Source organism: Monomorium pharaonis, chromosome 3 (genome assembly GCF_013373865.1).
Source record: "Monomorium pharaonis isolate MP-MQ-018 chromosome 3, ASM1337386v2, whole genome shotgun sequence".
Classification (NCBI taxonomy): Eukaryota; Metazoa; Arthropoda; class Insecta; order Hymenoptera; family Formicidae; genus Monomorium; species Monomorium pharaonis.
This window is the reverse complement of record NC_050469.1, coordinates 14,439,858-14,457,828: the sequence shown is the minus strand read 5'-3', so window position 1 is coordinate 14,457,828 and position 17,971 is coordinate 14,439,858. Positions and strand designations below refer to the sequence as shown.

Below are 17,971 nucleotides of genomic sequence, written 5' to 3'. Positions count from 1 at the left end.
ACGACCAGCTTAATCCTGATACGACGATCTGATTAATATTACTTTCTAAACTGTGAACACAGCTCATCCTTGTACAAACAGTATTTATTCTACAAGTTGTTATTTGATTTTCGTAAGCTTTTACAATTATTACGGATCTAGAGAAATATTTTTATTTTACGTATTATAATATTTAATTGTATTATTTATAATTATTAATTTTTTATTATATATTTTTGTATATACTATTGATGAAATAAACAGACGGTGACAAAACTCCGCGTTCAAATCGCTAAAATTTAATCGATTCTATTTTCAATAAAATTACTATTTTATTAACAAAAGAACCTCGCGAACTCGAAAATTCTGATTTTAATGAAACTTGGCATAAATGTAGAAGGGATGAATACATGAATTTAGTTAATACAGTTAAATGAATACAGTTAAATTTTTAGTTGGTGCTTATAAATGGTTTAAAGGGTTGAAACCACCCTTAAAAAATTGAGAGTTTTTACCTTTTCTCAATATATCTCGTAAACGAAATAAAATATCAAAAAATATTTTATATAGAAGTTTTACAGCATAAATACTTCTATTTAACTATGCTGTTTATTGAAAAAAAAATTTTTTTAATTTACCCTTTATACCTTCCCTATGTTGAATATTTATTGCATCAAAATTTCAATTTCAGTGAAATTTCCCTTACGGAAAAAACACTAAAAATAACACTTTAAAAAATACTCAATTTGAGCATAATTTGGGACAAGGGGTAAACATTCAATTCAGTGTAAACACTCAACTTGAGTGTTTGCTCTTTAATTTACTTTTAATTAGAGTATTATTACTCTCAACTTGAATGTTCGCCATCTAATTGAGTGTTAATTTCAATGTTAATTGTAAATTTAAGAATAACACTGAAATTAACATTCAATTAAATGGCAAACATCCAAGTAGAAAGTAATACTCAAATTAATACTCAAAGCCAGCTGAACACTCTATAGTTGAATGTTTCGGTTGAACTTGCTTTTCTTGCTTTTGTTTTTATTTAACATTTTCTAATCCAATGTTTGAGAGTGCACACTCAATATTAAGTGTATACCTTCAACCGATAGATGTTGAATGTACATCTCCAACGTTTCAGTGTTCACACTTTATGTTGGAAGTATACACTCATTTATTGAGTGTCATATCCAAATGTTGAGAGTATACTTTCAAATATTCAATATTTAAATCCAAACTTTGGTATGAACACTCAATCATTGGGTGTATACACTCAATGTTCGAGTATAAACAATCTTTAGTGTAAATACTCAAGATTTGAGCGTATACACCTAAATTTGGGAATAAACTCCCAAAATCGAGTATTAACATTCAATTGTTACATGGGTGTAAACTCTCAAAATTAGAGTGTCTTTTCCGTAAGGGTTGTAGAGGGTACAATGTAGAGGGTACAAATGTAGAGGGTACAAATATATAGTATAAATACCTTCATTTAATTATGCTGTTTATTTAAAAAAATTTGTTTTAATACAAAAATTTTCTAATAAATTTATTTAAAAAATTTATTTAAAAAAGTTTTTCTAATTAAAAAAATTTTTCAATAAAATTGACTTTTATGTATTTAACATTTATAAAGTAATTATACTATCTCATATTGTATCGGTCTTTTTTCCACTTTTCCAATATTCCACTATTTTTCTTTTCTTATAGTTTAAAATTTCGTTTTTTGGTTCACAATTATTCTCATTATCAGGTTCATAATTATCATTATCATTTTCTATAAATTCTTCCTCTTTATCTGTTAAAAATTTTATGTCAGTTAAATCCACTTTCCAATAATTTTGAAATTCCAAAGTAGTATCGGTATGCAACAATTGCTGCATTATTTGTTATAATATCCTGCATTGCTTCATGTAATTGTATCTTTTCCATTTATAAGCGTTGGAGAAATATGTGTAATTTGAAATAAACAATTAACATATTAAAAATATTTGCAACATTTATGTGTAACATTATGCTTTGTTTGATTAAAAATTTAAACAATTTAACAGAATAATCAAGCACACGTTAGAAAAAAATAAACAGCGTAGTTAAATAGAGGTATTTATACTGTAAAACTTGTATAAAACATTTTTTTATGTTTCGTTAAGTTTACGAGATATATTGAAAAAAAGGCAAAAATGTCTCAACCTTTAAAGGGTGGTTTTAATCCTTTAAACCATTTTTGAGCATTAATTAAAATTTTCTAAATTTGTGTATTGCCCCCCTCTATATTTATGCCGAATTTCACTAAAATTGAAATTTTGATGCAATAAATATTTAACATAGGGAATGTATAAAGGGTAAATTTTTGAAAGTTTTTTTTCAAAAAATAAACAGCATAGTTAAATAGAAATATTTATACTGTAAAACTTTTGTATAAAACATTTTTTTATATTTTGTTTAGTTTACGAGGTATATCGACAAAAGGCAAAAACCCTCAATTTTTGAAGGATAGTTTTAACTCTTTAAATTGTTTATAAGCACTAACTAAAAATTTTTGAATTCATGTATTTACCCCTTCTACATTTATGCCAAGTTTCATTAAAATCAGAATTTTCGGGTTTGCGAGGTTCCCTTGTAAGTTGCACATTACTCCACATGACATATTTTTAAAATGATGATACGAAAAGTTTAATTTGATAATCTCAGAATACATAACTGATTCATTTGTGGTTGGCGAACGAGAGAGATATTACTTTGAATTATTTTAAATTTATACGCGTCAATTTCTTTTGAAACTTAAACTGTATTGTGATAAATTGTTCTGTATAGATCATAACTTTCTACCATTTTCCTTTTTAATGCGTATGTTGCGTATAAAAGAATACATTGTAAAACTTGTGTGCTATATTTTTTAATAGACCAGATAGCTTGAATGTACGACAGTTCCAGCGAATGATACCGGATTAGCAATTTAACAACAAGGTCAATTACGTTAGCCTGAACTAATATATTAATAAGCTCGTAAATTAGGTGACTGCCTATATGGTGACTGCAATAAAAGGCGTAGGTTGCAACACTTGTGCGAGATTAGAATTCGAAGCTTTTGCCCTACATCACGTTCAACGGCATTGCAGGGTGAAGACAATAAATCACTCTCTTCTGTCCTGTCTCTTACAACGTATAATTCAATGTTACTCACAATCCGTAGAATAATCTTTGCGAAACGAGAGATGTCGCGTTCACATACGAAAGAATAAATAATATTGTTGCTATAATTAGTTTCTTTCTTCCCTTTAATTTATCTTCATCCGGCGAACAGGTGCAACGATGATTGAAACGCGAAAGTTTAGTTCTCATGAAGATTTCACTATCGTGCCTCCTCCTCTTGCTTAAAATAAAAAAGAAAGGAAGATTTCCGCGCTCGATTTCCCGAGATTGATGGATAATGTGGGAAATGTTCGTTGCGTCAGCAACAGTGAACAAAATATGCACAATAATACATACTTAACGCAAGTGTATTATATATATTTTTTATATATATTAGATACATATTATATATACACAGTGTTTAATGCAGTACCATCGGCAAGTGTGTGCTTGCCTTTCGCTATTTAATTCTCCTAAATTTAATCCGGAAGAGTAGCCTTTAGTAGTTTTTATCTATTCTTCTTTTTATTATTTTAGCATTATAGCAACTAACGACTTGAAATAAACAAGAGAGAGACACATGGATCTTGCGTAACACGCTAATGACATGACGCTAGTGTGTCATTAGACTTATGTTACGGTGATCGCGTACATTACAGTAGCACGGCGGCATATGAAATGAATCGCGTGCGCGAAACGTTTTTCCGCTGGAAACGGCCCTTTGAGTACACGAAAATTAAAATATCTGGATAAAACTTTTTCCTTTTTCCGTCGAAAGAATTGTTTGAAAAAAATTGCTCGCCTTTCTTTCTCAAATACGTGTTGCAATCAGAACGCATTGCTTTTTTTAAATTATATGTTACGATTTGGTATGGCGTAAATTACTTTACGAATCTACGGTGCTCTCGATATCCTTGATGTATCGGGTTCATGCAACCATTCTAAGAATGTAATATATATATATATATATAATATTCTCTATTACGATTCTGTAGATGTATTAACGTTCTATAGACTGAAATTGTCATACTTGATTAACGAGGCCAACCTCTGTTCAAATGCAGTTACCTACATGTTTATGTCTGCAAAGCACGCGCGATTTTAATTAAGAGTATTATTTTTATCACGATTTAAATACAAAAATTCTTATTCTTGCCGTGTGTTTATCCCAAAACATACGACAGCTTACTCGAAACTAGGTGTAATGTCGCGTTAAGTAAACAAATTCCAGAATCAAAAGATCATACATCCGATTGTCGTTGAGCGAAATGCAAAGAAGCAGTCCGATATTTTAATATCGATGTATAAACAGTTCGAATGTTAACATTTCGCTGCCACCTGAATATCTAATGCAACTCTCAACGTCGTGGCCGATCGAGCTACTTCTTCGCGCGTTATCCGATACACGTATCAGATTGACGTCATGCATCCAACATGAGCCTCCAACGTATCTTTGATTCTAGCATTCGTCTAGCTTCGCGTTTCGGGAATTCTTACCGTAACATTCCATCGCTCTTTGCAGCCTTTCGAGGTATTCTCGCAGAGCGTCCTCTTGAGTCAGTTCCCTCGCGTCGCCGGAGCGCGCGAGAGATCGCTTCTGCACGAGAGCGGAGAGCATCAGAGTCACCACCGGTAGTGTCATGCCTAGCAGGAAGGTCGGTGTCATGATGTTCCTCAGGCCGTGCTTCTTGAAGCCGCGATACAGCTCCGACCAGATGCCGTCCTCCTCCTCCTCCCGATGCTTGCCCAGCTTTCCGTACAAGTACGGCCGGATTTTGCCGGTCGTGGCGATGTAATTGTAATAATGAGGATCGTAGGACTGTGCGTACAGCTGCGAGTAGTAAACGTCCTTGTGGGTAGGCGGTTGATCGGTCTCGGGGAACCAGGCGCTCGCGTCTTCATAGGGAACCGGTGGGTTGCTGAGAACGGGTGGTCCCCGATGGAAACCCGGTGGCTTCGTATAGATCACTTCCATCGGTGCCTTGGCCTTGAAAGGAACTGACGTCCAGACGACGATTAATTTCATTATGATCGTGGCAAGGAATTATATAATTTATTCGCGGTATATTCTACACGCGTTTGTTTTGCAAACATAAACGAATATTGATAACTGAGAACAAAGATAATACGTACGTTTTATCATCTACTACTTTTAGGGCCGGTTGTTCCAACCTCTTGGTAAATTTACCTACCAGGTAAGCACGTGTCTATCTTCATTTCTTTCTTTAAATAAATAAAGACGAACATATATTTATTTAATAGGTAAGTTTACCAAGAAGTTGGAACAACCGAAAATCTTAGAAAAGAAAAAGTCGTCGGTCAAATTGTCAATATCCTAGATAATCAAATGTCTTGATGTTGCAGTCGTGTTGTCAACAATCGTTGCAGTAACTAATTTAGATTAATTCGGAACAAGATGAGACAGTATTAAGTTTGTTAGGTTGAGCTCATATAAATTCTATTTTTAACAACGGCAAATTGATAGTAACGTGTCAGCATCAATTTTTTATCAATCATTTATTGTTGTCGTGTCGCTATTATATCACGAACAATATTACTAACCGTTTCTTTTTTTTTAATGCCTTTAACTGACGTGTACGTATAAGTAGTCACGTTGCTAAATTTGCAAAGTGTTTTATTTCAATGTCAGCAAATGTATAGCAAATACTGCAGGTAGCAAGAGTAAGTTGAAAAGTACAACTGTATGCGAATAATGTTTAACAATTCTTCATGCATAGTGAATTAAATAAAGATGCTATCTATTTTTCGCCACATTTGTGTTCTACAAAATTATTTTTATTCTTGTACGATAAATTCATCAACAAATGCCTGCCAAAAGCATTCTACATGCATCCTTAGGTTGTCAAACATTATTCGCATATAGTTGTACCTTCTACTTTTGCTACCTGGGTATACATAATGTAGCATCCTCAGCAAACTAACGCATTACATATAACAACATATGTAATGCGTTAGTTTGCTGAGGATGCTACATTATGCTTGGTTATCTGAGTAGTTAATCATTCATATATGTTTAAGAATATTGATGTTTTTCTGCTAACTGAATTATGAGAGACTATAAATTATGATAAATGATCGAAGAAAAGATTTAATTAATACATCTAGAATCTAGAGGTATAGTTATGCAGATTTGATTTATGAATTGACTAACATAATATATTTATATATTAATTTTTTAAAAAAGATGACATATTGCTGATGCATTGAGAAGTGTTTATTCAGCTTTTCTTTTCGCACAAAAATATGCAACGTGACGTAACATGCATTCCTGCGACATCGAGTTAAAAGTCACATTTCTGTCGGATTAATATTCACGCACTTGGAATGTAAAAACGTGAAGTTATATTATAGAATCATTTGAATAGTTACCTTGCTATAAAAAAAACGTTATTATCTCTCAAAAAAAGATACAAATAATGAATGCAAATTTTTAATGGAAAGAAATAAAAAAGGTTTAAAAGATATTTTTTTTACAATTCGCGAAAAATTGTTATTTGTTTGTGTTTAAGACTATTTATCTCTTATCGAAACAACTCGTTTCGTACATTTCCTCTCTGAGGAAAATTTTCTTACCTGCAATTGGTCCTTGGTACAATGCCGGCGTTATCCTGGATTGCGCTAAAGGAAACGGTTTCCCGCGTATCCTCCTCATTCTCTCCCGCCACATCGCCGGCGTTATCATGTCGTTCCTGGACTGGAAAGCAGGCACGAGCGGTACCGGCAACATTTTCTGCCCCAGGACGACTCCGGCGGGTGTCCTAATCACGGGCTGTAGCGCCTGTACCACGGTAGGTTGTCCTACGTAACCGTAAGACTGACCGGCAAGCGGGAACAATTGTTGCCGTTGATCGGTCTGCGACACTATCTGGGCCTGATTCAATGGTTGCGACGTCAATTGCACCTGTTGCTGGTTCACTTGGGGAACCAGCGACGGTTGTTGTTGCTCGACATGAGAGATTGGATGAGGATTAAAGGGTTCGATCGACTTTGACGGCTCTTGACCGATAATCGTATCCGAGGATCGCGACTGATCCTCTGGCGGCTGTTGACTGCGGAGATAGTGATCGAGAGACAAACGAGATTCCTCGGGTGTCCTGGAGTTCAAGAATGTGTTTAGCGCAACCTGCGCATGGCTGGTCGGCGAGTTTCCGGAAGAATCCTGAAACTGCCGAGCGGACGTATCCGAAGATGAAGTCTGTTGTTTGAGAAAATTATCGGTTTCCATCGCTTGCAATGAGCGTCCGTCGTTTTCAGACTCAACGATTGGGTATAGCTTCTGAGGACGAGACGATACTTCGGAATTAGGCAGATCGATCGAGGCGTCATTTTTCCTAGCGGATTTTTCAGACAGATTACTCTCCTCCGCGATGTATTCGGTGTATTCGGTAAACGGATTTCCCTCGTAGTTGAGCTGGCCATTTGCCAGGTTGATTACGAGAACGAGGAGGATTGCAAGCCTGATCATGATTCTGAAAAAGGAAAAATAATTTTCAAATGTTGAAAATACAATATGAAAGATCTCACGTAATCATGGTTGTACCCACGATTAGTCAGGGAGAGGGCAACATTTATATCTATTATACAAAATTTATTATTAAATCTAATTCTCGAGAATCTTCAGTAAACTATCTTAATACTTCTTCAAGCTTCTTTTTTATTGCAAGCACAATTTTTATGTGTACACTCAGTATGTATACAGTTTACTGAACCGATTTTTTTAACACTGTCGACTGCTAATCAGGTTTCGATCTTTTGCAATGTGAAAGCACCGAAAGACCTTTCGAGTGCTCGTTGTGCATGATTGAGTTAAGGAAACATACAGAACATGTTTTGTTGCAAAAAAAAGGCAGAGAGTTTTTTCTGCCTTCCAAGTTCCAAATCTGCAAATTCCCTTTTTATCTGTTCTAGAAAGAAATATGGTAAATCACGAATTGGAAAATAATTTCCGTAATTGGATTTTTTCTTCTTTTTTTTATCAAAATATAGAAGGAGCAATTTTGCTGTACTGGGTACTTCTAATTATTTGTATCATTATATCTCAGCGACATGTTGCTAACAACGAAATTTCTCGTAGTAAATTTTAATGACGGTATTCTCGGTCAAGAGAACCGGCAGTCGGTCTGCCGCTATTCCAGCGGAACGAACGAGTGTGGGATTTTTAGTGCGCTGTAACGGGAGAGGGAAGAAATGGTGTTCGCGGGATGCAACATCGCACACATTATCACGATTGTCTCTAAATGCCCGCGTTTCTTACAAACACACTATCGTGCCTTTGCTCGTCGCGATAGATCGATGTAAGTGGAACGGGACGGGAGAATGTCTCCCCGCGGCAATTTCGCCAAAGTCCTTTGCCATTATTTGCAGCAGCTATCATTCAGTGACCGGATTCGACAGATGCGAGCAATCGAAGAGATAGATCGAGGACTGTAAACATGCATTATAATGCGCGATTCAACAAATCGTTGATGGCGTGACACTTTCGTCGGTCGAGAGGCGCACAGCAACTAACAAAAATGCGCAAAAATGTATCTTCAACTTGACTTGCGAATATTTAATTAACCCGAATAATCTGATGTCCTAATTTTGGACATTTTCGAAGACTCGTTTTTTTTTTATTAGCATACGTGTGCCAAATTCTACCGGAACACTAATTACAAAATTATACGGTCGAGCTGAAGGAACAAGAAAAATAATATTAAAAAAAAAAAAAACCCCAACTGACGTTTTACATACGCGTTGATCTCTGAAATAAGAGAAATATTAAATCAGGAAATCGAGGCACGGCGCATCGAAAGTACTCGCACGTTAAAACGCGACCCCGAAATGGAAGAGAAAAGCCGTTCCACGAGAGAGTGACGAACAACGCGAGCATGTTAGTCACGTGCGTGCTGGCCCACCTCGAGGAGAGAGAGTGTATTTGGGCCCGAAGTTTATCCCATGTGCTCGAAAGCGTATGCGATCGCTGCGTCATGTTAGAGAGCGTCGCGAGATGCATTCTTTTCCTCTCTCCTTCGAGAGCTTCATGCTTAACAAAGGAAGTTAAAAATTCATGACGCGACAAATGTGTTTGGATATTTCCCGATTTCTCGCTCGATTTATTTCCCCTTTCACCTTGTTGACCCTCGGTGTATAGAGAGTTCGGTGACATCATTTACATTACGTTACTCTGAGAACTACTTTTCCGAGATTGACCGCGCCGCCGCGTCGCGTTGTACATACAATGTGACAATTAAAAGTCACAATGCGACGCGAGACAAGTCCGTAATTGTTCGTTACATTAGTCAAGTCATTATAGCGGGAGTGAATGCACAAGACTTTCAGTCAGCCTATTCGATTCTTAATCTTCGTGTTTGATCAGCACGGATATCTAAACGGCACAAAAGCCAGCCCTTAACACAAGAATTAATCTCTTGATTTTTCGAATGCGTTAACGACTCAATTGCATTTGTTTTTTTTTTTTTTGTTACATTGCAATCTAAGATCAATCTTAGATATAATTATTGTTATTGCTCAATTAATATTTCAGTCGTACTGTTACAAGTAACGACGTTGGGAGAAAAGGTGACTTTATGCGCCAAGTGTCCCGCGCGCTCGGAAATTGGTTTTCGACGCAAATTGTTCTGCAACTTTATGGTCATTCCTTGCGATTCCTGTTCCATCGGTTCTTTCGCAGCTTTCTAAAACCGTTAATTCCATTGGGGATTCAATGTACGACCGAAATTCAATGGTGCATCCATATCTACGTGAATTATTGCGTTTGACCTTAAATTCGGTCAGGCATCTGTAGAATATATCGCTTGCATTCATTCACTCTACTTTCGGTCTTAAGGTCACAGCTGATTCGTGAAGGAACAAATACATTTCGATTATCAATTATTCGCGAATTTACTATTTCATTTTCGTCTGACATTAAAAGTAATTTCATATATCTTCAAGATTTAAACATCCATTTAGCTTTGTGGACATATCACGCATCTTATTATTTTAATTTATTCTTATATCAAGGTTCATTTAAAATTCCAAGAATGACAAGGATAATATTAACACAGAAAGAGATACTTGAAATATATAAGGCGGATATTAAGAGGCGGATATTAAGAGATGCTAAATTGTATTAAATCTTACTTAAATTTGCATAAAGAGTGTGTTTTCCACAGCGATTAAATTATTTTTGACTGCAAGAGATTAATCATGTTTTCATTTATGTAAAGATTCTCATATATAACGATATCCTTACGTGTGGCATTTTTAAATGCGTTTGATATGTGCATAATTTGTCGCGCGTGCATCATGTAATTATAATTATCCTACATTACGTTTTTTGTTGAATTGCTCAATTAGAAGCTAATTTTCTCACATAATTTCTTGAATTAAATTCGAATAATTAATCAATTCCACTTCACCAGATTTATTCCCGTGGAAAACGTATGCAGTTTATTTTTCACACACTGCAAAAGATAACATCACTATCACGCTAACTGACGATCGTAAACCGTGAAATTAATAATTTCCTAAATTACTAGAGCGTTTCAGATGCGATTATCGGCAAAATATTATCCGAACTTCTTTAAATTTTAAACTTTACGTATGCGCTTTTTTTTTGTATTCACTAATACATGATTTATGACATAGGAGCGATTGAGTGATTAAGCGTTTTACAAATTATTAAACTCAATATCCAAATGTATATGCAACAAACGGGAGGTACTCGATCGTGATTTATCTGAGAGGGAGTTTCCGGGATTGACCTCTCGATTCTTGCCCAAGGCAATAATTCAATCGGCCCACAACAACACGATGCGACCTGTCGATCGTTGAACTTGACCTGATCGGCTCATCGCCGGTCAAACGAACGTACCTTCACCCTTCTTGATCGCGACCGCGCGCGAGGAGACGTCGAGTCCCATCAGTTAGTGCGGCTCCAGGAGTACTGAGATGCCGGGACCAAGCCGGGAAAGGCATTCACTCCGCTTCGGGAGCGAACTCCCTACCTTGACACCTTGGCTGCGTCGCCAATCGCCGTTTTACCTCATAATTTACCTGGCCACTCGCCCGTTTCGTTCCGTGGGAGGACCGGTTCCGAACGGGCCAAAAACGAAAGAACCGAGAAACAAGTCGCATCGGATATCCCCAAAACAATTTCAAGGTTGCAGACCAACTGGTTGGTCTGGTATTTCCGGAAAAGGATGCTGCCGAAAGCAGAAGTCCGCGTGGGTGGTAGATTATCTACAGATTATTTAGATATGCAGACGATACGAGCGAAGGTGAAACCCACCTCCACGATCATCCTTGACAGATCATATCTCTAGATGATAGTTTCTGCTCAGGGAAGAGGAATCCGTAAAAATGAGATGCAGGTGAGGAGGCAAGGAAATGAAGAACATCACCAAGGTTCCAATGATATTTTCCATTTCCTTAACTTGAAGATTAATTAATTCCTTAACCGTTTGACCTTTCCATTCTTCCACTTTTAAGTTTAAGAGACTTGAGTAGAAGCAAAGTAAATTTCTAAACAATACTATTCGCGCACCTTTCAATTATTACCGCAAGTATTTGCATAATGGGAGCGACGGGCGAGTAAAAATGAAGTTCAGTTATTCGCCGAACTTCATCCGACATTCATCGATCACCGTGCAGATTCCTTGAAACCGTCCGGTCTTCGTGATCATAGTGCACCGAGTCAATGGGGCGTAACGCGATAATCGCGTCTTCGGATCGCTCTGACTAACGTACGGGAAGCTGGAGGAGTCAGGCTGCACTGTGTCGCTAGATCCGGCCGCGTGACGCCGTCAGGAGAAGCGCGTGACAAAACGGTCGCAGACGAATTGTTTGTCGAAGGTCGCGAGTCGGATAACGGTCCTCCACCGCTAAAGACCTACTTAGGGGCACGGAGGAGCTCGAACTCAATTCGCTTATCTGACCCCTCTGTCAGACACACAGGCGGACCAGGCGAGATTTGTTTAGCCTCCATAAGCGTCGCGAACGGGGACAGATACGAATTATCGTTGCCGATGCAGGTGTCCTCGTACCGATGAGACTCTACCGAGGCATAAGGGCGAAATGTTATTCGTACGTAATTTCATGCCGCAAAGTATCAAGAATAAGTATTAAGTTACGATCTCTCCTAGAACTTAAATTCCACCCAGATACGCATATCTTTGTATATATTTTTGGATACATTATCTTAATCCAGATATTAGATCATATTTTTCTGCATTGTAATTTGAGAATGACTGTATTATACGTACGAAGCAATATTTTAAGTATCTTAAGTTTGTATTTTAGTAGACAAAATTGTTTTATCTATTTAATTTTATTTGATAATTACTTGGCAATTTAATAATTGCTCAAAAATTGTATGGATTCCTTGGTATTTGTCTGAAGGAATTAATATAATTCCTAAATAATTGATTTAGGTTATTCCATCTTCTCGGTAAACTTATCTATTAGATAAGCATGCGTCTATTGTCATTTCTTCTTTAAATAAATAACGACAGACACGTATTTACCTAATAGATAAGTTTACGAAGAAGTTGAAATAACCAACCCTTACTAAAAGATACTCGAATAAAAGAGACTGAAGAATTCAAGAGGACGGAAAACATACGAGATAACGTATAACAATCGCGTTATATAAAAAATGGCACACGTTCTACAAATCTTTATCTTAATTTTTAAACCCTTAAACTCTCTACTTACATACAGCACTATATTTACATGCAGCCAAGTCCCTGAATAAATATGTTTCACTAAAGATAAAGACATTCTTCTTCATCTTTTTCCTGCAAAATAGCAGTAGATTATGCTATTCTTCGTTCTTTTTGTTCGAAGATGATTTCCTGTTTTTCTTTTTACTCTCTTGTTCTTTCTCACGGGTACGCGTAGCGTGTGCCATAAATTAGATAAGTGATCTGTGACTGTCAGCATACACAATGATAGGAAATCAAAATTCTTCATCCCGTTTTATCGCTCAAGCTCGGCTAAACAACTCGCTGAATATATAGAATTATTTCTTGCAAGGGCGCGATTGATTTGTGTATCAGATTGGTAATGATTGATTAAGTATATCAGGTCGAGCAGTACGTCTGCAAGCCTTCGACAGTATCGAAAGGCAACAGAAACAAATCGCTGAAATTACCGTTCGTTAATCCTGGCGATGTTCATCGCCGTGTGGCGGCCTCGGTGCGACGCGCCGGCACTTGAACCAAATCGTCCGCAACTCTTTCGAACTTCGATCAGATATCAAAGAGAAACTACAAGGTACATTTCAACGTCACCTTGTAATCAAATAGAATTTTGTTATTCATCCGTTTAAGATATAGACGATTGATGCTACTGAATCGGCCGTGGACTTTAATTTCCCTGATTATCACTTAAAAATGAAGTTTGAACGATCGTACTTGGAGCGATAATATTGTTTATTATGTGAAGTAGCCGCGAAGAATTATCGTGTTGCAAAAAAAAGAGGGGTCAAACGGCTCGAACTTCGAAGTCATGACCCCGTATTCAACCATCTAGATACCGTTCTATCCACCGCTTTCCATAAATATGTACAGGGAATATAGACAAAATAATGTGAATACCTGGGAAATACACTACTTATTATATCAATGACAAATTGGGTCGTTATTTATCTTTAATACAGACTTCATCCTTGTTCCGAATAAATATAATGTACAATACTTTAATAGTGCAATATCATTTTTCTAGAGAACACTTTTTAAGAGATATTGAAGGAAAAGAATTAAAACTATTAAAACTATTTATAATGATATTTATTTACATTAGCAATAAAAAACTTTAATGTTTTAAAAAATGAAGAACAATTTTGGAAAATGGTATGAAAAGTGCCAATTTTTTCCTGCAATATTATTTGTAAAATCAATTAAAGAACGTTTTATTAAAAGAACAATATTGATAAGTACCTACTATTTGAACAATGTATGATCTTATTTCAAAGATAAATTTTATTTAAAGACATATGATGAATTAATCTCTTATTAATGAAAATAATTTCGAGATTCTCTGGTTTTTCTTAATAGATATCCTGTTATGATACGTCGTAATATAATTTTCATTCTAATCTTCAATTCCACATGTCTAATTGTTGGAAGTTAGCGATACTGATGATCGATAAAGAACACAGTCATATAATGACGCACTTTGCTAATTAAGAACATGCAATTATAACTATTACAATATGATGATAAAACCATGATAAAAATCGTGCAAATATACAAAAGATGGACAAGATAATGTGAATAATCAGGAAAAAAACGGAAATTTTTTCAAGTTTTTAAAATAGTTTGAGTACATATAAATCCTACATAAATTTAATTTCAACAGAATAAAAATTGAATCGTACGTGGAATTAAACCTAAAAAAAAAATAAACTTTAACCTAATTAAAAAGACGTGGGATTATTCAGAAATGGGATTGATTTTGTTAAGTCGGAAGTAGATTTCAACTGAAGTTTGCGATGTAACTAAGATTTATTCACCGCGTGCAGAGTTGATTCTCTCGTTAGTCGAAAGAGAAAGCGCGACAAACTCTTTATTCCTTGCGAGTAGAATCTTGGCGCGGGAGTATCGTCAATGATTAATCGCCGGCGCGTTGCGTCGCGTCGGTGCATTCGCACGCATTGAGTGCGTCAGACTGTTACGTAACGCCACTGAGATCACGCGCGACTTTTCTGACTTATCCGAGTGATTTGCGAAGTGTTCGGAAGGACGATGACAGGGTTATGAACTTTCCGTCGGCGTCAACGATTATTTCTGCCGGTTCTCCGATCTCGATAAAACCACTGGCCAATGACGATTTCCGCTCGAATCACCTACTCTCTCGCGCTTTCCACATTTGGAAAGTGCAAAATGAGCGTAGGTACGGATTTCCTTGACGCCAGAAAGATACGAAAATCGGAGCATCCAAAGTGGAGTTGACTCTATAATGTCTCATATATTCTATTGACTCTTTGAATGAGAGAATGTTTCCTTTAGATTTTGACTTTACGATATCAGACAGCCCAATATTTTCGAAATTTAAAATGAAGGCTTATTAAATTTATTATTTTTTCTTCCAAATTAACGATTAAAATAAAGTCATTTTTGCTTTGTAACTAAAATTTTTCATTATTTCGTTTTTTTCAACTTGTTTGAAAGCCATTTTTGTCGCAAATATTTTTAGCTCTCAAGGCAGCTGCAAAAAGGAAAACAATAAAAAATTTAACTTATAACAGTGTTAGATGAATAAATTTGTAAATAAGTAAATAGACAAGTAAATAGATCCAAATAAATTATTGTACAAATATTTTTAGGATTTCAATAATATATTTATATAAAAAACTTAACATTTTACTAAATGTAATTAAATTCATAATGTTTATTCTTCGTCAAATTTGCAAATACTACAAAACTAATATTACGTAAACGTCAAGAACAAAAAAATTAATCACTTCGTCGGCATTGACGCCATATGGCATGGAAAATATGTGTGCCCCAGGGGGCATTGACGCTATATGGCGCACATCGTTTATTTTTTAATTGGCTGGATCGATTTGCGTGAAAATTGATATCCAAAGGTTTTTTGTGTCGCTGAATATGAATCCAAGGTTTAAATTCCAAAATTCAAAATGATGGATCTAAAATGGCGGACCCAAAATAATCAAAATTTTTCGATTGTTATAAAAGTTGGTATCTAGGAGTTTTTTTGGGTCGCTAAGTACGAATCTAAAGTCAAAACTCCAAAATTCAAAATAGCGGACCCAATGTGAACCCAAATTTAGCAATTCAAAAACCCCCGTATTATAAATTTTATCCAAATAAATTAAATTAAAATATTTTCGGTCCGCCATATTAGATCCGCCATTTTGAATTTAAAAATTCTGATGTCTGATTCGTAATCAGCGACCCCAAAAGCTTTTAGATACAAAGTATCTTTTGTATCTAATGCTTTGAATTGCGATTACTTTTTTTTTCTTGCCCACAGGGACACGAACAGTGAAATTTCGCCTATCGACGAAGTGGTTAAATAACTTTTAATTTGTTAACTAACCAATAAGAAAATTAAACTTAAATTCTATACAAATATTTTATTGCAAAACAATCTATAAAGTTAAATATTTTCGATAGTATTTATTTTGGATGACACACATCCTACACATCTCTTCTATTATGTCCTCGGTTAATTATATATATTACATAATACTATATATAACAATTATTCCGTGTCTGCAAATATTTTATTATATATATATACACATAATTAATGCGTGTAATAAGTAAATTTTTATCAAATTGAAGACATAGCTGAAAATAATTTTTGTTTAATTATATGTCTTATTAAAGTTCACTTGTGTTCTTCTTAATTTGCATGAGCTAGCAAACTGCTTATTCAGTCTCAATTACAGTACTCGAAAAGCGGAAAAAGAGGAGATGTAAAAACATCAAGGCTCTTCGTAAACAATTCTCGTGTACTTAAGAACCGTGGGGCTTTCGGTACGCGTGCACTTAGCGAAAACAGTCCGCTATTTATTTGGCATGACGAGATATATAAGATACGTGTATTTATAACGCCAGAATTATCTTCTCGATAACTCCGACCATTCTGATACGTCGCAATTAAATTATACGGCAAAATTGACAAGAACGTCGACAAATTCGAGAACCCGAGATTATTCATCTTCAGAAGTTAATCAAGTTCATTTTATTGAATTCAAAAAAATAATGAAATAAAATCGCGAGAATAAACTCAAAGGCTGATTTTAAAGGAACGGAAGGACTGCAGAAAGGAAGCATGAAATACTTTGGAAACATCGACTTTTTTACCATCTTTTATTATTACTTTTTATCCTCTCACACACGAAACGTTACAAATATCTGTATTTGATATTGCGATACTCTTAGTGTCTCGTGCCAAAGCTGTGATACGAGAACCTACCTATATAATTCTCATTTCCGTACACTTGGTGCACCTGCACCAACTGTTACCCGTTCATCCCGTACGCTCGGAAGCAAGCACGTTCGATAACGCGCTCGGTGCACGTGCACCGATGTCCCGGTGCATTCGCACCGAACGCCGCGAATCTTGTAACTCACTGTCAGCCAGAGATATTTCACAATCTCGCCGATACTACGTCTTGTTATCTCCACTATTGAAAAGATATCACTCATAAACTCGTATCTCGGCGCTATGTGTTATTATATTATTTCACAAACAATTCAGACATATCTTACGCGTTATGCCACGTGATATTGTGCTTCTTGACGTAATCTCGCGATAATCGCACGTTCCACCGCCATTTAAGCGCGAAACGCCGCTTAAGGTTGCGTTCGGAAACGTCACTTGAGTACCCTCGAATATAGTTTTATTCTCGTTTCACATTCGACGAACAACAAGAATAAAAAGATACGTGAGGAGATACTCGGGTGATATTTCCGAACGCCGCTTTAGTCAGCCGGCGAGAAGTAAACGACAAAGAGGGAACTATACTAGTGCGTCGGTTACTTTTGGAATCTAACGACATATGTGTTGCGTTCCGCAGTCGTGACGTATTCGCGCTCATCAGCTGTGCGCAGCTGTACAGCGATCCGCGTATACGAGTGATGTGCATGCGTAATGTTGACAATGATCGCGATGAGCGTGAGACTACGAGGCTACCTCTGGGGAAACGCGATCTAGTTCGATTTCAGCGGCGCGTCCTCGACAGAAGTCTCTCGTGTATTTCGGGCCCTGCTCGCGATTTCGTTGCCGAAAAATCGTAGCAGCGTTCGTCCCGGAAACTGTGCTCGCGACGAGAGCGGAAAAACCCATTCGCCAGACATCCGAGTACCTTTTCGAGGCT

At 36.3% G+C, this 17,971-nt stretch overlaps 1 protein-coding gene and 1 long non-coding RNA gene across 4 annotated transcripts; both read right to left on the bottom strand.

Annotated features, from left to right (window-relative positions):
* Positions 1-3,131: 3,131 nt before the first annotated feature.
* Positions 3,132-14,471, bottom strand: LOC105834067. Of its 3 annotated transcripts, none has more exons than XM_012676283.3 (3): positions 13,271-14,471; positions 6,706-7,601; positions 3,132-5,109 (listed from the first exon to the last, which is right to left on the bottom strand). In XM_012676283.3, the coding sequence occupies exons 1-3, from the start codon at positions 13,294-13,296 to the stop codon at positions 4,571-4,573; spliced, it is 1,461 nt and encodes a 486-aa protein (XP_012531737.1). In that variant the 5' UTR covers positions 13,297-14,471; the 3' UTR covers positions 3,132-4,570. The 3 variants fall into 3 exon arrangements, with proteins under 3 accessions (XP_012531737.1, XP_012531736.1, XP_012531738.1); XM_012676282.3 differs by lacking the exon at positions 13,271-14,471 and adding an exon at positions 11,663-12,201; XM_012676284.3 differs by lacking the exon at positions 13,271-14,471 and adding an exon at positions 10,991-11,622.
* Positions 14,472-16,944: 2,473 nt separating this feature from the next.
* Positions 16,945-17,500, bottom strand: LOC105834070. Its single transcript, XR_001138858.2, has 2 exons — positions 17,364-17,500; positions 16,945-17,278 (listed from the first exon to the last, which is right to left on the bottom strand). It is a non-coding gene; the product is annotated as an uncharacterized LOC105834070 (long non-coding RNA).
* Between the last annotated feature and the right edge of the window lie 471 nt (positions 17,501-17,971).

Bases quoted from the DNA above. Each gene is read 5' to 3' on its own strand.
- LOC105834067 (XM_012676282.3), bottom strand. From the start codon at position 11,751: ATGTCGGATGAAGTTCGGCGAATAACTGAACTTCATTTTTACTCGCCC. The intron at 7,602-11,662 runs GTGCGCGAATAG...TTCCTTTTTCAG, and splicing joins CTTGCGGTAATAATTGAAAG to AATCATGATCAGGCTTGCAA. The intron at 5,110-6,705 runs GTAAGAAAATTT...TCTGGACGTCAG, and splicing joins GTACCAAGGACCAATTGCAG to TTCCTTTCAAGGCCAAGGCA.